This window comes from Amia ocellicauda, chromosome 22 (genome assembly GCF_036373705.1).
Source record: "Amia ocellicauda isolate fAmiCal2 chromosome 22, fAmiCal2.hap1, whole genome shotgun sequence".
NCBI classification, from domain to species: Eukaryota; Metazoa; Chordata; class Actinopteri; order Amiiformes; family Amiidae; genus Amia; species Amia ocellicauda.
The window spans coordinates 16,330,648-16,357,088 of record NC_089871.1 but is presented as its reverse complement, the minus strand read 5'-3'; the positions used below and the strand labels follow the sequence as shown (position 1 = coordinate 16,357,088).

The following is a 26,441-nucleotide window of genomic DNA, read 5'->3' as shown; positions in this document are numbered from 1 at the left end:
CTAAATATAACAAATTCTTGTGGTCATTTAATCACAATAAATTAATTGTAATTTAGTTTCTGACGTTATAGCATAGCTTAAGTATGCAATATATCTAATGTAAGACTTTATATATTTTTTAATTATGTATTCATCAACAGATATGCACTATGAAAAAAAATGAAATTGTTCTTTACACACAAATACTAACCATGATTTCCCCTCAAGAAAATTAGAGATTAATCGGTCATGATGAGACACATTTTATCTGAGAAATTAGACTGTTTATTAATGACAACATGTAATATAAATAGCATTGAAGCCTACAGTAAATGTTGTTACAACATTGATTCAATGTTATCTTGCTATCTGGGTTTCTGGTTGTAAACTGAACGTCTTTTTTTTAATTCATAAGGCGAATGTGCAAAAAAAAAAAAAAAATTACCCATAATGCAAAAGAAGGTCGAAACGGAATGTTGTCATAGACGTAAAAAAAAAAGAAGAAAAAAAAGACGGAAGTTGTTCTCCATTAGACCACGCGACCGGAAGAGGCTGTAAGGCCCTGCTGTGGAAGTTACTGGCAAATGGGAAAATAAACACAGCCGTCAAGGGATCCTAAATGGGTGGGTGGGTACACATTTTCTTCTCCAGCATTGCTCATTAGCTGATGTGTACAACTCACTTTTGGGAGCAGCATGCATAGGGTTGAAAGTATATATAATTTTGGAAACGTTTACTGTCGTATACCCCCAGGCCAGTAGGGTTTAAAGTATAGTGGATGTAATGTATATCGTTCGCTACAATGTGACGTTTGTCGATTACTGTGCTGACAGAAGATCTCGACACAAAAAACATCTATCACTCTGCTCAGCCGAGCCTGCTTTTGCAACGGGAACAGGCGATTATTCAAATACAATGTTGTTTGTGTGTTAGGTGTGTGCTGTAGTATAGCCGTTGTGTGCAGACTCCACGCTCTCATGTAATGCATTGTTGCTCTCTGATGATAAAACAAAGCCAAATGTTGATAAACGCAACAGGATTTAACCCGCGCGGATGTTTGTTGTGTTTTTGTGAAAACATGGTCTGTATATACTAGGGTTTGGGTCTGTGTTTTCTTTTTTATAGATCAACAATACAACAGAAAGCTAATGTAATCATTTAAACGTCCCCTTTTACAAACATGTGCATGTGCAAGAAATTGCAGACGAAATGTATCTAATAGTATAATCCGTTAACCTCCATAATGCATAAAACAAATTAATAGTGCACTGATCTCAAAATCTAGTCTTGCATCAGACTGCAAGAGCCATATTGTGCAATACTGTGCGCAAATTTCATTACAAAATATGAATCTAATCCCAAGACTTCTGGCGAATGAAGCGTTTTGTTTTGTAACTGAGGTATACCAATGCAGCTGATTTACAGAATAGCCATTGTGTATTAGCTGGGGATTTAGTATGCTATGCAATGTAGGAAGCACATCTACAGAGACCGGGTGATAGATTCGCCCTTGTAAGCATTTTGAACGGAGTTTGCAGATCAATGCCATTTCCCCTTAAAATCTGCATTTATAACTTGTTCTGCAATATATATGTTTCTACTGTAGTGACGCAGAAGATATATATTATTTAAAAAAAATTGAATATGTTGGACTCTAATTTACATTATTGTCTTCTGTGTTAAACACGGAGTACAAATAGCGTAAGTGTTTTTATTTGATATCTATCCACTAGAGAAAATAATTGGTGTACATTATCTGGCAGTGTTAAGAACTTGGTTTCGTGTTTCGTTCCAGGACAGTAAATAAGCACAGATAAATAATATGCTTTCAAAACAGCAGAGCTTTTTATCTTTTGTAGAGAGTACTACCAATGGAGGCACATTCATGGAAAGTAAACAAGCCAAGTACCAGCCAATTACATTGCATCTTATACATTCCACATCCAGTTATTCCAGAAAGGACCTGCAATTCAACCCAGCTCAGCTAACAAAGAGGTGTCTTTATATAATACAAAAATCAAAAACATCACTTGGAATTCTAATCAATTTCCATTTTAAAGAGCAATAAAGAGCTTTTGGAAACTGTTGACAGTGATGGTGATGTGTGAGATACAAGACTTATACAACATGTTTTCATGTTGGGCAGTAACCTCTTGGAAGACAGCTTTTGGTGCCTGCTTTGCAGATGATCCTCATGAGGGGCAAAGATGGATGAACCATTATACATGTTCTGTAAATGGGAAGGAAGATTGTGGCCAGCAAAGGTTGGTTCATTCACATCTTTTGATTTATAAAATACTGTGTGCCTTGAAGCTATTCTAACACAGATACAAATGTGTTTTAGTACTGTGTACATGCATTTACAATTTTTTCTATAGCAGTTCAAGTTAATGATTGTTTTGTTACACAGTATTCAGTAGTTATTTAAAACTTGTTCTTGGGAAGTACAGTGCAGTGACTTGGGCATCTAGTAGCTGAACCAGTTTTAAAACAGCAATTAATTATGAAAATAGTAACGCTTAGGGCTGAAATCATGCCTCATATAGCATGGAAAAACACCTGATTGATTTGAACCTTGGCCAGAACCACATTCAGTCCACACATCTGAGTGAAGATTTCCACTCCCTGGGTCTAGAAGGGTATTACATTACCAGCACTTATTTTAAATATTGAGCAAGGATCTGATTATTATTATCATCGTCATCATTATTAATAATAATAATATTGCTTTGTCATAGCTTATAAGAAAAGCTGCCCAGCACTCCAAAAAGAAGAATGAGATAGAAGTGGAAATATTCAATGTGGGGAAGAGGTAAGCATAATCTTTCTTTTTATGTTTATATATATATATACTGATCAGCCATAACATAACCACTGACAGGTGAAGTGAAAAACACTGATAATCTCGTTATCATGGTACCTGTCAGTGAGTGGGATATATTCGGCAGCAAGTAAACATTTTGTCCTCAAAGTTGATGTGTTAGAAGCAGGAAAAATGGGCAAGCGTAAGGATCTGAGCGACTTTGACAAGGGCCAAATTGTGATGGCTAGACGACTGGGTCAGAGCATCTCCAAAACTGCAGCTCTTGTGGGGTGTTCCCGGTCTGCAGTGGTCTGTACCTATCAAAAGTGGTCCAAGGAAGGAAAAGTAGTGAACCGGCGACAGGGTCATGGGAAGCCAAGGTTCATTGATGCATGTGGGGAGCAAAGGCTGGCCCTTGTGGTCCGATCCAACAGACGAGCTACTGTAGCTCAAATTGCTGAAAAAGTGAATGCAGGTGTCAGAATACACAGTGCATCGAAGTTTTTTGCGTATGGGTCTGCGTAGGCGCAGACCAGTCAGGGTCCCCATGCTGACCCCTGTCCACTGCCGAAAGCACCTACAATGGGCACGTGAGCATCAGAACTGGACCACGGAGCAATGGAAGAAGGTGGCCTGGTCTGATGAATCACAAGTTAATGTGCTGGACAAACAAGTCTGATCCATGGAGGCCCCACCTCGCAACTTACAGGACATAAAGGACCTGCTGCTAACGTCTTGGTGCCAGATACCACAGCACACCTTCAGCGGTCTAGTGGAGTCCATGCCTTGACGGGTCAGGGCTGTTTTGGTGGCCAAAGGGGGACCTACACAATATTAGGCAGGTGGTCATAATGTTATGGCTGATCGGTGTGTGTATGTATATATATATATATATATATATATATATATATTAGGGCTGTAGCTATCGATTAATATGATAATCGTTTATTCTATACATAAAACGATCGATTATTCAAATAATCACAACAACAAAAACATTGTTTTATTATCAATACATCCTTATGGGGTCCTGGTGCCAACATGGCATCCTTATTCTCGAGTTCTCTGAACTCTGTAAATACAGGGCTCTGATTTCTCTGAGGAGGACTAGACATTTTACATTACACTTAACCACTTCAACTCCAGATAAAAAAATTAAAACCCTTCCCAGGTACCAGATTTTGAAAAGAATGATAATGATTTAATGCCTGAAATTGCTTTAAAATATAAATATATGATGACTGAAATACTTTTTTTTTTTCTTCATTAACCCTTTATGCTCCTGTGCACTACATATCCAGGCTCAGTAAAGAGATAAGTACAGGGTTTTGTGAACAAAGAAAACAATGCTAATTCATTTTTTTCATTACAATATTATACTTTATAATAAATAACGAACTTTTGTAATAAAAATAAAGACACAAAAAATATTAAACAATAGACTGAAAAACTAATAATACGCAATACACTGGAACTCATATGAAAATAATAAACAATACACTGAAACGCAAATTAAAATAATACACATAAACGCTGTAATAATAAACAATTAACAGTAATTATCAACTAAAACGCAATCTCTATCAAAACCCGTGACATCAGCAGCTTGTTCTGTGCAATGTACTGAAATGTTCAATACAATAAGCTTGGAAGACAGCACTGCAGATGCGCTACAGACTCCGGGCAGCATTGTGATGGATCTGTCTGCCGCAAATGCTGCTTCATTGCCTTCTATTCAGCACTGTTTTCTGAACGTATCTTGCCACAGCACTGTATAGCTCTTGGTAAAAACTGCATAAACTACAACTAAACAAGTGCAACTAATAATAAAAGTAGCAATTATAATATACAACTATATTTATATACTTGTAAAAGGTAAATTGATTGCCGCAGTAGACGGAAGACCTATAGACATGCACAGGTACATGGAGGCTCTAAACAACATGCGATTGGATAAAAACATGGCATGATCGCCGTCCCTGGCTTTCAGTTCACATTCTACAGTATCAACACTCGCTTTGGTACATGGCACTGAGGGTTTTCATCTGACATGCATGCGTACATCATGGTATTGAAGTGGTTAAATGCTCAGTCCTGTTGTCCTACATATGTTTCAAACGTCTATGTAGTATTGGACATGCCTGAAACATGCACATAATCCATCGCGGCACACGTATGCGCAATATCTCACATGTCTACAGCATAACTTAAAAATTACTTTACACGTAAACCTGAGTTTCCCAGCTTAAATCAATTCATTTGTTCAGTGCTGCGACTGTCGGTGCACAAGCATTGGCGAGAAACCAATTGATTTTAACTGTGTGCTTTTATTCAAAATACACTTTTAAGTTATTCTGTACCTTTGGGAAATTGTGCCACGATTGAAGACAAATGTAGAATTACATGCATGTATAGGTATGTCGAATTTTGGATATAGACTTTTGCATAGATGAGCATGAGAGAAAACCTTACGTTGGAGGCAAGCAGCAAACGCAACACTTTCGTCAGCGCAATGTCATAATTAATACCACAGTTGCCCTATTACTAGCAACATTGCAAAAACTTGCCATGCGTTTCGTTTCAAGTGCTCAAGCTTGTTGGATGTGCGCTGTTGGAAAGCTAATTCTGATTCACACAGTACACAAAGCACCGTGCGGTTATCATTCTCTCTCTCTTATAAATACTGCTACAGTATCGATGCTTTCGCCCGAGTTTTGTTTCGTGCAGTGGCAGCTGCGACGTGCAGGTTCAGACGTTTTTCCAGTGAGCCGCATACAGGTGGATGACAAACCAAGTGATGCATTACTGCCACCTACTGCTGAAACAGTTGTTCTCACACAGCGTTAGGAATGCGGCCCAAGGATATTTGGCGATAGGGCTAATATCAAGGATATTAATAAGAACGGCTAAGATAGAGGTAACCTAGCTAAATGAGTATTCGACTGCTGAAATATAGAAGTCGACTTATTTTACTAGTCAAATAAGTTGACTAAGTCGACTAATCGTTGCAGCCTTAATATATATATATATATATATATAATCATTTTTTACAGTACTGTAGAAAAAGTTTAGGCATGTATGAAACAATGCTTTAAATTAAGAATGCTTTCAATAATAGACATGTTCATAGATCAATTAACGAAATTCAAAGTGAGTGAACAGAAGAAAAATCTACATCAAATCCATATTTGGTGTGACCACCCTTTGCCTTCAAAACAGCATCAGTTCTTCTAGGTACACTTGCACACAGTTTTTGAAGGAACTCAGCAGGAAGGTTGACCCAAACATCTTTGAGAACTAACCACAGTTCTTCTGTGGATATAGGCAGCCTCAGTTGCTTCTCTCTCTTCATGTAATCCCAGACAGACTCGATGTCGAGATCAGGGATCTGTGGGGGCATAACATCACTTCCAGGACTCCTTGTTCTTCTTTACGCTGAAGATAGTTCTTAAAGACTGTCGCTGTATGTTTGGGGTCGTTGTCATGCTACAGAATAAATGTGGGGCCAATCAGATGCCTCCCTGATGGTATTACATGATGGATAAGTATCTGCCTGTACTTCTCAGCATTGAGGAGACCATTAATTCTGATCAAATCCCCAACTCCATTTGCAGAAATGCAGCCCCAAACTTGCAAGGAACCTTCACCATGCTTCACTGTTACATGCAGACACTCATTCGTGTACCGCTCTCCAGCCCTTCAGTGAACAAACTGCCTTAAGTTACAAATATTTCAAATTTTGACTCATCAGTCCAGAGCACCTGCTGCCATTTTTTGCACCCCAGTTCCTGTGTTTTCATGCATAGTTGAGTCGCTTGGCCTTGTTGCCACGTCAGAGGTATGGGTTTTTGGCCGCAAGTCTTCCATGAAGGCCACTTCTGACCAGACTTCTCCGGACAGTAGATGGGTGTACCAGGGTCTCACTGTTTTCTGCCGATTCTGAGCCGATGGCACTGCTGGATATCTTCCAATTGTGAAGGGAAGTAAGCATGATGTGTCTTTCATCTGCTGCAGTAAGTTTCCGTTTTTTTTTGTGCTTCTTCAAAATAGCTTCTGCCTGGGAGAGACCTTGCTGATGCAGTATAACTACCTTGTGTCTTGTTGCTGTGCTCAGTCTTGCCATGGTGTATGACTTTTGACAGTAAACTGTCTTCAGCAACCTCACCTTGTTAGCTGAGTTTGGCTGTTCCTCACCCAGTTTTATTCCTCCTACACAGCTGTTTCTGTTTCAGTTAATGACTGTGTTTCAACCTACATATTGAATTGATGATCATTAGCACCTGTTTGGTATAGTTGTTTAATCATACACCTGACTATATGCCTATAAAATCCCTGTTTTTGTGCTAGTGTACCTAGAAGTCACACCAAATATGGATTTGATGTAGATTTTTCTTCTGTTCACTCACTCTTTGCATTTAGTTAATTGTTAAATATAATTTATTATATATATATATATATTTTTTTTAAAGCATTCTTACTTACAGCATTTTTTCACACCTGCCTAAAACTTTTGCCTAGTACCTGTGTGTGTGTGTATATATATATTAAAATGCATATTTTTATGTTTTTTTCATGATTGTTTCATTTCTACTGACTGTCCTAGGTTTTTAAACCATATTATAACATATGGTTAAATCATAGCATAGCATAGCATAAATCATCTCACTACACCCAGCCCTCCTCTCTTTTAAGGCTCCAGGAATAAAAATGAAAGTGTAACCAGAAGTCGAAGGAGCCTCTTGCAACAATACAATATACATTCTCCTGGATATATGTTTAAACTTGATTTCAGTGATGTTTGTGAGATTTTGTTTTGAGTTTGTGAAAGAGGTCTTTTTGTTTAACCTTAAACTTCTCCCGGCTGGAGTGAATCCACCGATACCAGACTATTTCTGCAATAGTACAAAATTCCCATGATTTCTATGTTTTTAACAGGATCTGGGTGAAGCAGGAGGAGACAGTGCCTCTAACGGAACAGAGGATTGAGATAATCTCTTTGCAACTAGGTGGGTCTCCCCCTCTGGTGCATGCTGCACCCCACTCCTGAAAGAAAAGAAAAGGAAGAAAAGCCCTGGGCATTGACTAAAGAAGTGCTGGACAACTCTGGCTTTGGAAGGCTGCAGTGAATCATTACTTTACTATACTCAACCAATTAAGTGTTGTGTCCAGAATGTAAACCAGTGGAGATGTAAAGAGATCTAAAATCCCTACTGGACAGTTCCCCTCCAGCAACAGGGTAGCCCACCACTGATAAAGCACTGAGGATTTTGAAGACATGAAAGAAAGTTATTTAGCAGAGAATGACTCGTACTCCGTCAACCAAATCATAATGCTGTTATTTTTTCTTTCTTTATGTGCTTTAAATGAGTGTGGTCGTGCATTTTGTTGTTGCTTTATTGGTTATTTCCTCCATCCACCTTTCTTCTGTTGTCAGCATTTCTACATGCCCTTGTAACAATCAGGCCATTGAATCTTAATATGGCAGGAAGTAATGGCTGCTGATAAGATGTTACAAAAGTGAGTACCAGGAAGTAAAAGGGGAAGAAGAATTAGTAGAGCGCAAAGGTGGGCCTGGGCAATGGGGCCAGTCTAATTAATCACTTTTTTTTTTTTTACAGCTCTCTTCCCATTTTCTGGCTTCAGATTAGCTTTTCATTTTTAGTGCTGCTGCTACTGCAGTATCTTGTAAGATGTCAATGCAAACTCAATGGAAATTATAAGATCCCATAAATCTAACCTTGTGTCTCTCCAAATTTAGACCTAGACTCCAAGAGGCAGCATATTGTACGGATATTTCTGGAGGATGATGACAGTGAGGAGGAGTTCCTGGGATTCCCCACAGACTGTAATCAGACGGGTCAGTATGTAAGAACATCCTTTGCTGCTTCATATGTGTGTTTTTTGCTCTCGTGCCTCCTGTTACAGATTTTAGATCCACATTATCTGGGTTTAAAGCAGTTGTGTTTTTCTGTGTTTTGGAAAGTCAGGGTCAAGCCCGTGAAGTTTGATTTCATGATGGAATCTTTGGGTATAAGAATAGCACAGAATCCCTCCTGTCTGAGACTCGCTGTTCTGCCCTTTCTGAGTTAAAGCTCAGTGAAAGTTTTTTCTCTAAGAAATTATCTCCCACTGCCAATAAATCTGATCTTCTTTTCCTCTGCAGCTCATGAGCCTGCAACACAAGAAATGGATTCTATTAAAGAACTGAGGTACCGGAAAGCACTACGTTTGGCGCTAAATGTGTTGTCTGGAGAAGTCGTACATTCCTCTTCACCTTCTGGTCCAGGGGCGGGGCGGAGGCAGTCTTGTCGGCTGAACCGAGCCCAGTCACGATCGCCACTCCAGTCCCCCCTGGGTGCGACAGCCCAGCCCAAGGCCAAGGATCAGCCACAGAAAGACACCTTTGTGAAGAAAACCGAGCCTCAACGTGTTCTCCGCAGTCAAACCGAATCAACAAGCAGAAGTGTTCCAAATCAGCCAGAGAAAGGTGACTTTTCCCATGGAGGGGTTCAACTGCGAGATGGCCACACAAAATCGACAGAGCCGCAGAAATCTAGCCTTAGGAGTCAAGTAGAGTCTCCAAAGTGCCAAAGTCCCCAGTCAGGAAGGCCCAGTGGTAAAAGGAAATCTTCGGGGAAGTGGTCTCCACTGTCAACAAGGGAAAATGGCTGTCTGAGACCAAGTGGAAAAACGGACTCCGCTGATGTGGAATATTCAACTGATGGGCCCAGGCCTAGGAAGAGGGGCAGGCCTCTGAAGGTCTCCACTGTGACAGAACTGGACGTGGAAAGGAACGTTGTAGACGAGAAGAGGCCTGCCAAAGCTAGACTAAAGTCGGCGTCTAACGACCCAAGCCCCCATAAAGAAACAGTTCAGAGGCAATTATCCCCAGAGACACTGAGCCCTCGTAGCCGAAAGGGAAGACCTTCCACACTGCAAAACGGGCAAACGTCACCTTGTGCTTCCTCTCCCTCTGACACTGATTGTAACAGTGGCCAAAGCAAGCGTGGCCGAGGGCGGCCACGCTTGCACAAACCTCTTCTCAGCTCCACACCCATCAGCAGCAGCAAACCGGAGCCACACACCAGGGACCCAAGACAGCCTCCAGAGATCTCCAGAGTGGGCACACCAAGGAGGGAGGAGGTCAAGAAAGTGCGCAGGCTTTTTGAGCACAACACAGCAAAACAACAGGTAGAGCTGGAGCTGTTTAACATCACTGATTACAAAGGTCATAGCTGGGAAGTAGAACAGCACTAGATTCCCACTTGCATTTCCCCCTGCTTCCTGTGGAGGCTTTCTTATTATCCAAGGACACCAGAAAAAAAAAATCTACACTCGATATTTGTAGCAGCATTTTTCCAAATAAAGTTGTAGCTCTCCAGGACATTAATTTGAAACCATGTTCTTTGGATTTTCGTTTAGTGTCTTGAGTAGAGTGAAAATATACTTATACTACCTTTTCCAGAGAACACTAAACATATGAAATCGATATTTGTGGATGCCTTCTTTGTACAAGAAACTCCCTCCATGTACTCATGTAACCTGCTTGAGAGTACACTAGATCCCGTCATATCTTGCATTCCAGATAAATCAATCCTGTATTTTTTATTTTTATGATTGCATTTTTAATGCGCCTTTAATGACCTGGGAAACACACCCCCGGGATACTTTGAATTCAGTCCCCTGGCCTTTGGCCCCTGTAGAGTCCAGGTTAAGCAAGCAAGCTCAAATTCATAGAAGCACCTCCTGCAATAATAATCCCATCACAACGGCAGCTGGCTTTGATATTAATTAATAAACATTTTCACTCTTTTAATGACATTACATGTTTTATAATAATTTAGTTCTTTTTTTTTGATCAGTCAGAAAATTTGCGCTTTTTTCTTAAATAGAATGCTGTGCTTGGTACCCTGTAGCTTAGGGTGACCCTTAAATTTCAACTTTGGAATTTTAAACCTCTCACCCTCTCAATCAAGTCTCCATGTCAAATGAAAGAAATGTGCAAAATTTTATTGAGATCAGTTGACATTTAGGGTGTGCTCAAGCATACAGAAATATTCAATTTTTTCGCGAAAACGTGATTTTTAGGTAACAGACTGTAAATTAAAATATAGCCAGTAGCCACTACATGACTGCTCATTTTATAATGTCGCAGATATCCTGCTCACAAAATTGCAAATTGTCATAACCATTAGTTGTAAGTTAAACAACAAATTAAATAAATCAGAGTTTTTAGCTAATAACTATACTAGTGCGCTCGACGCTTGCAAACACGATACCAGTCATTCTGCGGATGGTAGGCTTGTAGATGCAGAAAGTACAGTCATCTTGTTACTGTCTGGAAAAAGCTTTCGATGCTCAGCAACAACTTGTAGAAGAAACTGTGTTTGTTCTTCACTTTTAGTCAGTAGACCACTGTACTCCTGTATCATGGCAACACCTCTCTCTGCAGTGTCATTTGTTACCCGCAGAGCACGTACAATTTCCTCAGCCTTCAAATAGTCCGGGCTGGTTATCCATTTGTCTGGATCAGTTTGCAGAAATGAATCAGGGATTGACAACAAGTGAAAGAACTTCTTTGAAGTCATCGTCACGAAATCTTGCAACTGCATTTCATGGATTTTGTTGATGTCAACTGTTATTCGCTTTGGTGGATCTTCGGATGCTGGCTTTTGAAGTGCTGAAACCATCAACTTTTTCACCTGAGCAGAAACATCTCTGTCAAAGAATGATAATGCAATTAGCTCTTCACTCAAGTACCACAGGTGGCCACAGAGCTTCTTTAGTGCACCTTTTGCTGCTTGTGAATCGAGCGAAACCAGTGTTTGCAGAAGCCTCAGATCATTAGCTGGAGCGATGGTTGGCAGCCGAGACAAGAACCACGATTTCAGGTAGACCTGAACACCGAATATGCAGATTTCTGCCAAGCCTTTTTGTTCACGGTTGGTCAGCTTGAAGTCAGAATGTCGAAACAAGAATATCTTGTAAGTGTATATCAGCTTGGCCATGAAGCGGGCTCGATGCAGTGCACCAGGTTAGATTATATGAACACCACGTGGAGGCTCAGCACCCAGAAACATAATGGCTAGCTCAAGTAGTTCTCTGTAGTCATCACGGGGCTGAGTAGTTTCCAATTGAGAAACTAAGAAAAATATAGCTTCTGATTTGATGTCGTGCACTGCGGCTGCTACTTGTGGGTCATCAGTTCCTGCCTTGTAGTCACTGATAGTTATGTGAGGCCAAAATGACTTAAACTGTTTGAAAAGTCCGATGTCTGGACCACTTGATGGACCCATAGCCCCTGCAAACACTTCTGTTCGACGTGGTGTCAAAACTAACTGCTTTTATCTGATCCTTGATTCTCCATGATTCAACAGCTTCAAGCATGGCACTTGCCATGGCTTCACCGGTGCCTGCACTCAGTTTGGGAATACAGAGAAGCTGATCAACTCCAGACCCTGACACAAGGATTGGAAGACGGTCAACTTTTTCATCACCAGTTAAATCCATCATCAGCTTGCCATCAAAATGAAGGGTTAATGGCTTCTTTGGATCAAACCTTGCCTTCAGATCACTTGCGATGAGTAAACGATGATTCTGGCATGCACGCTGGATTGAAGAGCGGTTGATATTGAAGTCCTCAACTTTCTGCCCAGAAGCATGAACACTAGCAGAAAGTGTGTGCACGGCACTGCGGGAGCTCGTTTTGGTGCGGTCAAGTGATGCCATGACATCAGCAGTTAATATATTTTTTTCTTCCTCTCTTTCTGGTTAATTTGTTTCCTACAATCGAACTTCCAGATTTTTTCTCTGTTGAAAATGGTTCAGAATCAGTATCATCATCACTTGATGACAATGCAATGCTTTGGTTGAAAAGATCTAGTTCTGCTTTCTGTTTTTCTTCCCACTTGCAGCGTTTATCCAGTTTTTGTACCAGTTCTGCTTCTTTCTTCACCAGTTTTGTATCCACGCCTGCCATTACACCTTTCCTACCTTTTTTTTTGCTAGCAGGAACGCTCTGTCTTCTTCAACCGTGATTAATACTAACGCGTCCTGGTGAGCAATGTCAAATAAATCGGAGAATGTATCGGTTAAGCTTTCTTCGTTTGATATCTGTGTTTTAGTTCGACGTCCTTTGTTTTTCTTAAGCCTTTCCCACCTGGAAATTAACTGTTCCAACTGTTCAATAGCATGATGACGAGGTCTTATTGGTATCCTTACCTTGTGCCAGAATGGTTCCACTTCATGTATTGTCTGAGACGCAGCCTCATGTTTGGTTTTAGCACTACTCATAAGTTTATGCAGATAAAGGCGCATTACATCATCAACTGATGACAGCTTAGCTCCAACCAGACTGTCCTTCATATGACCCAGAAGATAAATAACATCTTTGCTACGAGTTACTAGAGCCATAATTAACACTAGCAGAAATGTAATCTACAATTCACTTTCATAATTAACGTAGTTTTTGTTTGTTTATTACAAAATGGCAGGAAGTGACCTCATGATGACATCACTGAGGACAGCATACAAAATAAATAATAAATAAGTAAGCTGTGAGAGTGGCAGTGAACAAATACCAAAAATAAGCAATTGCAGTTGCAAACGAGATTTTTGAACAATATAAAAATGAAAACGACTTGAGCACACCCTAAATATTACCCAAATGCAAAAATATTTCGTTGGGACATTTCTTTTATAGTGTAGCAACAGTCTGGAGGGTGAGAGTCAACATTTTCAAAAGTTTAAATATTTTCCATATTTAAGGGTCACCCTACTGCAGCTGCAATAGAAACTAAAACAATTTGTGGTTGTGAGACATTGGACTCGGTGTCCGTCAGGTTGTTCACAGCTGTAACATCAACAAATTGCCATAGCAACTGTCTCTGAACGAAGCTCAATGCAAGAGTATCGTCTATGGACAGTTTAAAAACTACGTGGGGCTACAAACTTATGTCATTAAAGCTTTTTCTGTCAAATACACTAATTGAGATGTGTAATTATGGTCATCCATAAGCAAATGCTGCAAGCATAAAGTTTAATTGTAAGCTTTACTCCTTGTAGGAGAATACATTTGGCCATATTTTTCCTATTATAATCATCTTGTATAACTGTGAGCTATTTTAGGTTTGTAAAAGTATTTAGTATTTTAAATGCATAGCAAACTTAAAGTTCTTGGCATGGAACATCCACATACAACAAAACTGAAATGACATGTTTATTACACTTACATTTTTTTTGTCACACATCATTCTCTTAAAAATTAATTTATTCCAGAAAGTGTACAGCTGATGTGTTTCCGCCCACCCAAGACATAAAGTGGAAAATAAATGGATTATTGTAGATGATGTGCGTCATCGCCGATATATAATAATATTGTCTATCAGCACAACCCTAACATAGATCTCATAGTGCAATTAACATCTAGTTAGAAATTAGTGCTTTATAATATATCGGAAAAAACTAAATCTTCAACCTGCTTAGAAGAGAAACTTCTAATCTTCCCTGTAAAATAACTTAATTGACGTATCGAAGAATAAAGACTGCAGGTGAAATTTGAGTTATCTCTCTGCATGCAGGCAGGACTCAGCAATTTATATAGTTACAAACACAAGCACAATTCCAAAGACATTTCTTATCACTAGAACTCACTTTTTCTCCATCCCTCCCCTACTCGTCTGTATTCTTATCTTGAATAGAAACACTGGAGGCCTGTTCACTTTGCTTCAATACATGTTAACATCCTATCTAAAATGTTATTGGTGCTGAAGTGACTTATTGGCTCATATCTTTGACCTGACCTGATATCTTGCGTCATTTACCAACAGGATTCTGTGCCAGAGAAAGAGCAGGGCAGCAATAAAGCTGCTCGCAGAGGGAGGCATAAGAAAATACAGGCTGCTGCTTCCCCAGTGGAGCAGGAGATTGGCTCAGTCTCTCCCAGAACCTTGAAGCGCGGGCGCCCGAAAAAAAGCTGTCCAGAGCCCAACGGCCGCAAATATCCAGAACAATCAGCACCGCTAACTCAAGGGCCGGCTGACAGCCCACTGTCCACACGCGTGCATCCCAGACTGGAGCTACACGATGAAACAGAAGTGCTAGGTAAAGACAGGAAGTGGCTCAAAGGTGTTTTTTCTCATAGTTCACCATTCTTAGCTTAGCACAGGAACTGATATTCATGGTGGTATTTCCTCATGTATCCATTTAAGCACTTATGTGGGTTTGTAGATCTATAAGTGTGTAGAGGACAGAGACTTCTCCAAGCTGACCTAGCAAATGTTTTTTTGCAGTCTGAATATTCAGATTCATTCAAAGAATGGAAGATGAGCCAATTCCTGGATTGAAAATCTCTCGTCCCTCCTCCCATAAGCAAAATTTGTGTTCCTTTCGATAGGTATATTGTATATTAAATGAGAACCACTTTGGTGAGCTTCAGTGTTTCTCTCTTAATGACCTCAATGTTTGTTTTCAGACGAACTCACCAAGTCTTCGGACTTGTCCATTGAGCTGAGCTTGCACAATGAAGCCAGCATCCCAAATATATCAGAGGAGGAGGAAGAGGATGACGACGAAGAAGAGCTTCCCAGTTTCTTTTTGCAGATGGAGAAGAGTAAGCCCCAAAGAGCAAAACCTCAATAGATTTGTTGCATTGTGCATAGAAGTTTAAGTCCACAACCTAGCACACCTCCCTGAAGAACTGCTTGTGAACTGTGTACAGGAATTACATGTGAATTGTACACATGATCCAAAGAAAGAATATTAAACACTACCTACGGAGTAGCTCTACTACCAGAAGCTTGCAGATAATTAATTGTACAAGCTGGCCCTCAAAGTGCTATGTAGTTTTCAGAACCATTATTTAATAATTCCTGCTAAGACACATAATTCATCAGTAATAGAAGGTCTCTATTAGAGGTACAGAGAGCAGTCATTGTTCAGAAAAAGCATCTTCTAAAGTTGCATATTAGAATTGTGAATCAGGTACCTGTACACTGTACCCCTATTTTACATATATATGTAAGTTATCGTATAAATTAAACTGAAGATCTACTGTTGGTAATTCACCTGTTTCTCCCCTGCAGAGCCCTTGTCCATCAGGGAGGGAATTTGTGTGTGGTGTAAGTTCCGGAGCTATCCGTATTGGCCGGCTATGGTGAGCACTCCTTTTCACAAGCTTCCTTATTGCTTGAAATAAAAAACACTAATAAGGAAATTAAGGAGTGCCTATTTACGTGTAACCGCTATATGGGTGTAATGGTTTTGGTGGACTATACAGTGCGGACCCAAACCATGCCAGGAAAATGCCCCCCACAGCATAATAGAGCCACCGGACCCCCTCACTGTAGGGGTCAAGCAGTCAGGCCTGTACCATTCTCTTGGTGTCACTACACATGCACTCGCCCACTTGTCAAGAATATGGTGAATGACTCATCTGACCATGTCACTTTTTTTCCACATCTCTGGTGGTTTTTGTACCACTGAACTCTCAAATGTGCATTTGTCTTTGTAATGAGGCGTTTATGCACTGCAACCCTACTATAATATTCCTCTCTGTCGTTCTCAACGGACTGTTATTGCTGACACAGTCTGATCACCTGGTAAAGAGTTGCTCTTCTGTTTTTCCCTTATCATACATATCCCAGTCATCAAATGTGAGCATTAGACCACAATTTCCAACCCTATTTACTGATGTCTTTCCCATAGATCTAAATGCAGATGTAAGGGAACTGTTCCTATTGAAACACTAGCCAGCTGAGCAATCTTTGTGACTGAAGGTCCTGCCATTCGTACCTAATAATGACCCCTCTTTCAAAGTCACTTAGATCCTTTCCTCTTGCCATCTTGATCCAAAATCGAGGTCAACTGGGCCTGCTCAGCATTTTCATACATGCCACAGGGCATGATAGGATGTTAATTGCTTAATTGTACACCTGTTTGGAGGCATCTGCATTTGTTATGTCCCTCCAATCACTTATTCAGGTTGTCACCCGTCTGTATTTCCATCAGTTAAAGCTGTTACAAAGAGGGGGACAATTTACTTGCCTGCTTGTGTTGAAGACCGTTTATTTGTTCTTGAGGGCAAGTTGGCAAACTCTTCCAGGATTTTTATTCACATGACTGGCATGACTTTAGCAGAACTGTGAGTGCTTAACAATGTCTGCCTCCCTCGGAATTTCCTCAACAGGTGAAAAGTGTGAATCACAAGAATAAGAAGGCCAGCATTATCTTTATTGATGACCTGCTCTTCGATAAGAAAACTGTTCGAAAGGGGTAAGAGCCTGAATTGAAATAAATTTCATTTTCAGCCTGTACTGGATCTGAATCTAAAAACAATATAAATATTAACTGCAAGATCAAACAGTACGCTTTGAATCACAGATTTATCCATTCATGTCATGTAAATAATTTGTGCTACCAAAATAATGGAAATAAATGTGTCCTTGTCCAGGGCAACTTACAAAATATAACAGCAATAATGCAGTGCAGTTCAAGGCATAATACATTTTACAAATTTAGAATTTACACAAATGTATACAATATATACAGTAAACAATATATGAGGTCTTACATCCTAGATTGTAAAAGCTGTGAAGACAAGATGTTAAATCAAAGTTAAGAGCTAAGGGAGAGGGAGCATAGGGGAAATCAAAATAAACAATACAAGTGCTAGTAATGCAAAGGCAAAAGTGTGACAAAACGATGTATAAGTGATGTAAATGGCATTTCTACAATAGCCTACATAGACATATATCACAAAACAAATCTGTGTATATATGCTACTATACAACTGAAACACTGTAAATAAATATCACAAAACCAACACAACTAAAACAGCACAGGAATGCCTCTATTCAGCTATTCGGGTATATCCTCATTAAACAAAACTATTCAAACATAATAAACAAAACATTAAAACATTGTTTTTGTAAATGATACATACATATATAGACTATAATCAAACTAACCATGACAAAATAAAAATGCATTCATACAGACCTCTAAATTGAAGCGTGTTTACAGTAAAATTATTAAATTGTAATCCTATATAACAGGTTATCAAAGAACATATGCATTCTCTTCTGTACTTTTATTAAACCAACCCTATATTTGTGTGGTTATATGCATCTGATAATATATCATGGCTCTAAATTGTGTGCTTTTGAACTACACCTGGGATTTATAACAATCTAAAGTCTTTTCAGATTTTGTGTATCCTTACGAACCCTGAAGCCTTTTGACTGTGAAGAGACTGATGAGTTTGTGGTAAGATCTGTATGTTTAGTGAAACATGCAACTTTAGATCTTGAGCCCAGGATCTAAAAGTCCTTCATGATCAACAACCACCCGAAACACAGATTAGAAACTAAGTTATAGCGGTTTGTGGGTGTCTTCAGTTCAGATAAGGGGACAATGGTAATGCACTTGCTTTTATGTTAATACAGCAGTGTCACAATGAAACACTTTTTATGTTGCAGATTTGGGTTTTCTGTTGTATCAGAATCTCATATGCTAATCTGAATTAGACAAGATGTCTGTGTGAAGTAATGAGTAAAAAAAAAAGTAAATTATCTGAGAGGGCAGGGTTTTCTAACTTTGCTCTAATTTGCAGATCAAAGCACAAGAAAAGTATAAAACTGCTATCAATTGGTGCTTGGAACTGATTCGTGACTACCGGATTCGGATTGGTGAGCATATCTTCTGACTGAATCTTTGTAGATGTACTATATGATTTGAACAGTTCAGTTTCCCTTGAGTCTTGACCTCATAGATGCAAACCAAACCAGATAGCAAATTACTTCTTACACCTCAAGGTAGGAAAGTTCTTCTGTCCTAAGAAGGGAACCACTAACTTTATTTTTTTTCTCCTCTCTCTCCTGGTAGCCTGTGGTTCCTTCTCTGGCTCTTTCATCGAATACTTTGCAAATGACATAAGTAAGTGTTACAGTTGATTGCAACTACCAATGTTGAGGGGTTTTACAGGAATTCATGACAGTTGGACAGAGTCAAGCCAAGAAGTCACAGCGTTGATCACACTCAGGAGTCTTTATTCACACCAAAGGGTTATAAGCAGTTTTAAAGAAGTAAAAGATACACACACATTCAACATCAGGAGGTTACACAAACTCAATATTATCCTAATTAAGTGACAAAATCAACATCTGCATATTACACTTCAGTTCATTACACATTCCCTATTTCTATGCGCATGGCATTACTTCATCACGTACCATCACTTTCAGGAACTTAATATCGCTTAACTATGCATTTGTCCTTGTATGTTTTCCGCAGCCCTCTTGCTTAATTAACGTGCTTTCTCAGACACACTGCTGCACCTGGTACAATAATGAACATACTTCTCATTCTTTCTAAAACACACCCTTCTAGCAAGTTTTGTAGTTTACAGTTTTGCAATCTTACAGATTTCTTCAGTCATTTCCAAAGAGAGGAACAGATTTTGCAGAAGTCCTGTTGTACATTGTTTTTTGGATTTGTGGTCTATTCATCTTTTAGTTTGCCCAAATTAATGTTCCAATATGCACTTTTTTTACCATAGTCATTTTTTTATTATTAGAATGCCAAGACATACAAGAACTGAAGTAACTGGAAATGGCAAAATATATAAAGTACGCTGCTAGTGGGAGGAATGTTTTATTCACTTTGCAGAACTGATTTAACTATAAACAGGTCTGGTGTGGTGGCCTATGCCAATTCCCATTTTTGCGTTCCACCTTTCTATGTGCATTGAAATGGGGAATGCATTGCAGAGGAAGGAATATAAAGCTAGTTTTGTCCTCAGAATTAACAATAGCTGTTAGATAAGCACGGATGTGTGTTTGGCATTGGGGGATTTGTGTTTTGCTTTTTGGAATAGGTGCATCATTTTAAGTAGCTCAGACTTCAGGACACTTATGAATATGTATACAGAAAAAACATGAATGGAAGTGTTTAGGGGGGGAAAGGATGAAAATGGACGAAAAGTCCCGAGCCAGGCATGAGATGTGGGTAACTGTAACTGTCTCCCCAGGCTGCCCGGTTCGGAAGATGTACCTGCAGGGCTCCACCAGTGTGCCGTTCCCCAGCAAGCTGATCAGGGAAGAGCAGGAGGAGGTGTCTGACACACAGGTGGATAGTTCCCCATCCTGCCATGGACGGTGCAAGAAGCTGCTACCCGATCGTTCCAAGGCAGCCCGCACACGGGCCAACGAGAAACTAGTTGAATTCATCATCAAGAACCGGGGAGCGGAGAGACACCTGCAGGTCGTGAGCATCTCCTTTTTTCTGCTTGGGATCAGTGACCGATGGTAGTATTGGGTAGTATTGCACTGTGCTCGTTAAGGGACACTTTTATTCCAGTTGGTATTCCCTTGGGTAGAGCACTAGTGAAATACTCCTGTGACATTTTTCAGCCTTCTGATCACACAAAATAAGTGTCCAGGAACAATTTGTGAGTGAGACGGCTGTTTATGTAGATGATAGTGTTGGCAGTCGGGGAAAAGTCAATTTCCAGAAAATCTAATTATTGCGGTTTATTTTATTAAGTTAGTTTTGTCTCTCTTTCAGCCAGCTGTTTCTCGTTGAAGCTTCATTACTTTTAAATTATTTTCTCTTTCCTTCAGAATCCACTGATAATGCCAACAGTTAAGCATGTGAACAAAAACAACTTTACCCTGATCTTATTTTAGACCGTGTTAATTCACTCGTGAGTGTCAGGACAAGCCAGAAGTTTATTATGATTTTATGAAAACAGTTGAGCGACCCCTTGTAACATTTGAGGCAGTGAAGCGCAATGGCAGCAAGCATTTTTCACAGTGAACAGACATCTGTGCTTTTATTAAGAAATGGTGATGATGGGGGTCGCTGCTGATTCTTAGATTCTGTATATGGAAAGAGTTGCCTGGTTAATGAATAGCATACAAGATCAGTTTCATTATTTATTTTGTTCTTTATTTGAGTCAAGAACAAATAGTCATTATATAAGTATTCTTAAACTTTTTAGTGCTTATTTTCCTTATCCATGCTTGTTTTTTGTAATAGTTACTAAGAAGCATCATAATTATGAAAAGGTGACCGAATCCACCACATTGCGGTGCGAGTGATTAATGTCCCTTGCTAACTCTTGGCAAGGCGAACAGATAGAATGGTGGACTCCATTGAGACATGAAGCAAAACATTTTTGTTAAGTTATTTAAAAAAGCACATTGGCTCAAAATATGTCAAGCCCTACTTTTAATACGAAACCGAACAAAATGTGGGGAAAAAAAGTTGTGGATTTCATGGGGAATGACTGATTTTGTTCATCTGTTACCCCCAGGCGATCATCAGCGGCAGGACACCCTCGAAGTGGCTGAAGGAGTTCCTGAAGTTTAGCCGTTTTGTGACCTGTGTCGAGACCTACCTGGAGGACGAGGCCCAACTGGACCTGGTGTACAACTACCTGAAGTCCATCTATGACAGTGCCCCCCAGACGGCCCCCTGCCTGGCCGATGTGGACAGCATTCGCTTCATTCTGGACGTGCTGCTGCCAGAGGTGGGCACCAAGACAGCTTGTGTCTGGTCTATAGGCCAAGTTAGACCTTACTGAGACAGATACCCATCAGATTAACTTTTTGACCTAATCAGATAAAAATACCCAACTTTGTGCTTCCATAGGTAAAATGTAATCACCTATACTGGGAAGGGTGAATGTGCTAGTACAGTGAGGGAAAAGTATTTGATCCCCTGCTGATTTTGTACGTTTGCCCACTGACAAATAAATGATCAGTCTATAATTTTAATGGTAGGTGTATTTTAACAGTGAGAGACAGAATAACAACCAAAAAATCCAAAAAAACGCATTTCAACAAAAGTTATAAACTGATTTGCATGTTAATGAGGGAAATAAGTATTTGATCCCCTATCAATCAGCAAGATTTCTGGCTCCCAGGTGTCTTTTATACAGGTAACGAGCTGAGATTAAGAGCACTCTCTTAAAGGGAGTGCTCCTAATCTCAATTCGTTACCTGTATAAAAGACACCTGTCCACAGAAGCAATCAATCAATCAGATTCCAAACTCTCCACCATGGCCAAGACCAAAGAGCTGTCCAAGGATGTCAGGGACAAGATTGTAGACCTACACAAGGCTGGAATGGGCTACAAGACCATCGCCAAGCAGCTTAGTGAGAAGGTGACAACAGTTGGTGCGATTATTCGCAAATGGAAGAAACACAAAAGAACTGTCAGTCTCCCTCGGTCTGGGGCTCCATGCAAGATCTCACCTCGTGGAGTTTCAATGATCATGAGAACGGTGAGGAATCAGCCCAGAACTACACGGCAGGATCTTGTTAATGATCTCAAGGCAGCTGGGACCACAGTCACCAAGAAAACAATTGGTAACACACTACGCCGTGAAGGACTGAAATCCTGCAGCGCCCGCAAGGTCCCCCTGCTCAAGAAAACACATGTACAGGCCCGTCTGAAGTTTGCCAATGAACATCTGAATGATTCAGAGGAGAACTGGGTGAAAGTGTTGTGGTGAGATGAGACCAAAATCGAGCTCTTTGGCATCAACTCAACTCGCCATGTTTGGAGGAGGAGGAATGACCCCAAGAACACCATCCCCACCGTCAAACATGGAGGTGGAAACATTATGCTTTGGAGGTGTTTTTCTGCTAAGGGGACAGGACAACTGCACCCCATCAAAGGGATGATGGACGGGGCCATGTACCGTCAAATCTTGGGTGAGAACCTCCTTCCCTCAGCCAGGGCATTGAAAATGGGTCGTGGATGGGTATTCCAGCATTACAATGACCCAAAACACACAGCTAAGGCAACAAAGGAGTGGCTCAAGAAGAAGCACATTAAGGTCCTGGAGTGGCCTAGCCAGTCTCCAGACCTTAATCCCATAGAAAATCTGTGGAGGGAGCTGAAGGTTCGAGTTGCCAAACGTCAGCCTCGAAACCTTAATGACTTGGAGAGGATCTGCAAAGAGGAGTGGGACAAAATCCCTCCTGAGATGTGTGCAAACCTGGTGGCCAACTACAAGAAACGTCTGACCTCTGTGATTGCCAACAAGAGTTTTGCCACCAAGTACTAAGTCGAAGGGATCAAATACTAATTTCACCCATTAACATGCAAATCAATTTATAACTTTTTTGAAATGTGTTTTTCTGGATTTTTTTGTTGCTATTCTGTCTCTCACTGTTAAAATACACCTACCATTAAAATTATAGACTGATCACTTATTTGTCAGTGGGCTAACGTACAAAATCAGCAGGGCATCAAATACTTTTTTCCCTCACTGTATATCTTTCAGTATAAGGCATGTTGTCTATAGGAGACAGTTGTCTAAGGTTGGATCCCGCTGATCTCTCTGTTTCAGGCCATCATTTGTGCCATTGCTACCGTGGACAAGATCTCGCTTGAAAAGGCTGAAGATAAGTACTTGAAGGGGCCTGTTTTAAGCAAAAGGTACGGAAGAATGTGTGGGGTTTCAAAGCCATTTCCATTCTTTACAGCCTTTGTTCTTCTTTCTTTCCAAGGGCCTCTTTAATATTGGATGTGGTAATGTAAGAAGTAAAGCTATAAAGATCTGTCTCAGTAGAAGATTTAATGGGGAAAAGACCGTTTGTTATTGTCATTACATCACCGCAGTCTGGTTGACTCCTGAATTCACTGCTGACCCCACTCCACAAGTGCAAAGCTGTTGTAAACCTCTTTTTTTTCTCTCTGTGTTGTGTGTATGGTCCCCGCAAGACACGTCATCTAACCCCCTGGAGAAAGTGTTCTATTCTAACCGCTAAAATAACGCCCAGCCCGGGAAAAATGAAAGGAGGAATTGTAAAAATCCACTAAGTTGTTCAGTTTCTCGTACTGCCCTCCTTTAGATCCTGGTTACTTCAGACAAAATGTTGATTTCAATACCTTCCCTCTCTCTCTCAGAGCACTTAATGGGCTGCAATATTCCAGTCGTATAAAATGCTGTAAATGTTTCTATAAGATAAGCTCTAAGAGAGCTATTCCCACAGTGATTAAGAAAAGGGTGGGGGTTTTCTGTACTTGTGCAAGTCATCTTGTCTGTGTTTCAGAGAGAGAGAAGAGTTCGACATGCAAATTGAAAAGGAGATGAAGATGAAGGCCCTGTCCCTAAATATCCAGGGGACCCTATAGCTCCTCAAAGCCTGCTAGTGGAGTGACCTGGTCCTCTTCCTATAGAGGACCTCGGAACCTGGCAGCCCTAGTACAAGAACAAACAGAACGACAGCGCATTTCGTCAGAGGGTTGAAAGGGCAATGTTGCCAAGTGCAAATGCCAGTGTGTCAGGTGACTTCCAAGTCAAAGAGCATCTGACTGGAGATGTCCCATCTGCACTGGTCTCAACAGAGATTAACCTAAAAATACATACTTTCTTCAATCTAAACATTTCAGTGTGGTAAATTAAAGCCCAACCCAAATGAATTTAACATTGTAGAAAGCAACTGAAGTATGTGAAGATCAGAGCCCTATTAGCCCTATGAGCTTAAATAGGAATTGGGAGAACATCCTTAGATAATGTAAATATTATCAATATTTCTTTTTGCAGAATGCCTTGTGTGATTATAACTTGACCTTTCTATTCTCAGGAAATGTTTTACTTTGAATGCTAGTAAGACGGTGGTGGAGGTCAGGGGGCAGTAATTGCAGCTACAGTCACTCTCGTAATGTTCTGAAGAGCAGTTTATATGACCGTACTCAATTTTCAAATTCTTTCAAACACTGTTAAACATCTGCAAGGCATGTTTACATTTCAGCATTATTCCAATCTGTATTATCTTGCTATTTATGTATACCATTGGTAAAATGTAATTTATGTATAGTGTGTTTCAACACAGTCTAGGGAAGCAATTTGTCAAATGTCAGTTGCTGTTTTTTCGTTCCTGTACCTTTTAATGGATGTTATAGCTGAATCCCCTTGGTCCCAGTAGTCACTATGTAATATTGCTTATATTTATTTATAGCACTAATTTCACACACACTTAATTTTAAGGTTCAATTATTCTACAGTAAAATCCATTTCGATTCAAAACTACAGCATCTTGCCAAATGTGAAACCTGAGTCCACAATCTCAGTAGCATATATCTAACGAGAGTAGAGAAATATAAAATAAGCTGCTTTTAAGTTTTTTTTTTCCTCTGTGCCAATCAGAAATTAATTCAGGGCATATTGTCAGTGGCTTGGATGCTAGTGCATTGAGCTGGCATATTATATAACCTGCAATGCCTTTATCTGAATCTAGCAACCAAGTTGGTACCTTTTTAGTTCCGTTCTATCAGTGATTTGAGTCACAGGGGAATCCAATAACCTGAAATGTTTCATACCTTACTCTGTTCGCCATGCCATCCCTATACATATATACATTCATGTAAATAAATTACAAGTGGCCTTATGTAGCCCAATATGTGGCAAATAAAAACTGAATGTATAATCGCTGTGTACCAAGTATGGAGAAGTGACTGTTTAATTATGGGAAAATCATGTTCATACAAACTATGTAGTTTAATTTTATACTGTCTCTTGTGTGAGTCTTGGAGTAACAAATATATATATATATTGTTTCTGTCATTTATAAGCATCAAATTTTGCATAATTATAGCACACTATTAAGGCAATTTCTGAAGCTCATTTCAACTGCTGATGGTAATGTAACCTGGAGTTGCCTTTTTAAATGCCAGATTGGATAAGTGCTTAGTCATCTGATATTTACATAGCTTCACTGGTATAAACAAATACCATTTTCTCCTTTTGAGAACATGTATTTTTTAATTCTAAATTGTCAACCTGAATTTACCCAATGACATGCTAGAAAGAGTTTAGTTTCCTTGTCTATATGAACCTATGATTTAAGCCCGTCTAAATCTATCCTGGAATTACGCAAAACGTGTTGGAAAGCTCTTCCACAAAACATGCATATGATTGTGTACAAAGCTTATGAAGTTGTTTTTTGCCATGTGCATTTATTTTTTAAATATGTAAAATATAATTGATTTTATTTGTACTTTTGAACAAATCTCCTGCAAGTGAATGTTGCATTTCTGATCAGTAAGGTGATGCATTTTATTTGTAACTTTTTTTTAATCTGTCCTGTATCTGAAAGGAAATAAATCACCTTTGCAAATTCTCAAATTGTTTCGTAAAACAATCCGCTTTAACAATCAGAAGTGCATTCTGTGTGTGTATATATATATATATATATATACATACATCACACAAACAGTGTCACAGTGTCTCAGTAAGGTTTTGGGCCACCACGAGTTGCCAGAACAGCTTCAATGCTCTTGGCACCGATTCTACAAGTCTCTGAACTCTACTGGAGGGATGAAAACCATTCTTCCAAAAGATATTCCCTCATTTGGGGTTTTGATGATGGTGGTGGAGAGCGCAGTGACCCTTCCCTCTAAGGGGACAAGTGGACCCAAACCATGCCAGGGAAATGCCCCCCACAGCATAACAGCCTCCGGACCCCCTCACTGTAGGGGTCAAGCAGTCAGGCCTGTACCGTTCTCTTGGTGTCGCCACACATGCACTCGCCACACATGTTCACTACACTGTGAACACTAGAGACACCCCAAGAGCTTGAATTGCCCAACAGGTTCCAACTGCTGGACACCAAGTTGGACAGTGACAACTCAGAGGGTGATGGG

The 26,441-nt window shown here is 39.9% G+C and overlaps 1 protein-coding gene across 6 annotated transcripts; it reads left to right on the top strand.

Annotated features, from left to right (window-relative positions):
- Positions 1–323: 323 nt before the first annotated feature.
- Positions 324–25,923, top strand: LOC136717764 (PWWP domain-containing DNA repair factor 3A). Of its 6 annotated transcripts, none has more exons than XM_066695258.1 (17): positions 324–602; positions 2,126–2,243; positions 2,718–2,791; positions 7,718–7,788; positions 8,541–8,639; positions 8,946–9,973; positions 14,611–14,884; positions 15,255–15,392; positions 15,865–15,935; positions 16,968–17,053; positions 17,977–18,046; positions 18,393–18,468; positions 18,665–18,715; positions 19,809–20,044; positions 21,096–21,311; positions 23,143–23,231; positions 23,849–25,923. In XM_066695258.1, the coding sequence occupies exons 2-17, from the start codon at positions 2,187–2,189 to the stop codon at positions 23,928–23,930; spliced, it is 2,718 nt and encodes a 905-aa protein (XP_066551355.1). In that variant the 5' UTR covers positions 324–602; positions 2,126–2,186; the 3' UTR covers positions 23,931–25,923. The 6 variants fall into 6 exon arrangements, with proteins under 6 accessions (XP_066551355.1, XP_066551356.1, XP_066551354.1 ...); XM_066695259.1 differs by having other exon boundaries at positions 324–606; positions 2,165–2,243; XM_066695257.1 differs by having other exon boundaries at positions 324–606.
- Positions 25,924–26,441: the final 518 nt, after the last annotated feature.

What these genes read in the sequence shown, in the direction of transcription:
- LOC136717764 (XM_066695258.1), top strand. Translation starts at nt 2,187, where the DNA reads ATGGATGAACCATTATACATGTTCTGTAAATGGGAAGGAAGATTGTGG. An exon ending in ATATTCAATGTGGGGAAGAG is followed by an intron (nt 2,792 to 7,717) that starts GTAAGCATAATC and finishes TGTTTTTAACAG; the next exon opens with GATCTGGGTGAAGCAGGAGG. An exon ending in CTTTTTGCAGATGGAGAAGA is followed by an intron (nt 15,393 to 15,864) that starts GTAAGCCCCAAA and finishes TCTCCCCTGCAG; the next exon opens with AGCCCTTGTCCATCAGGGAG.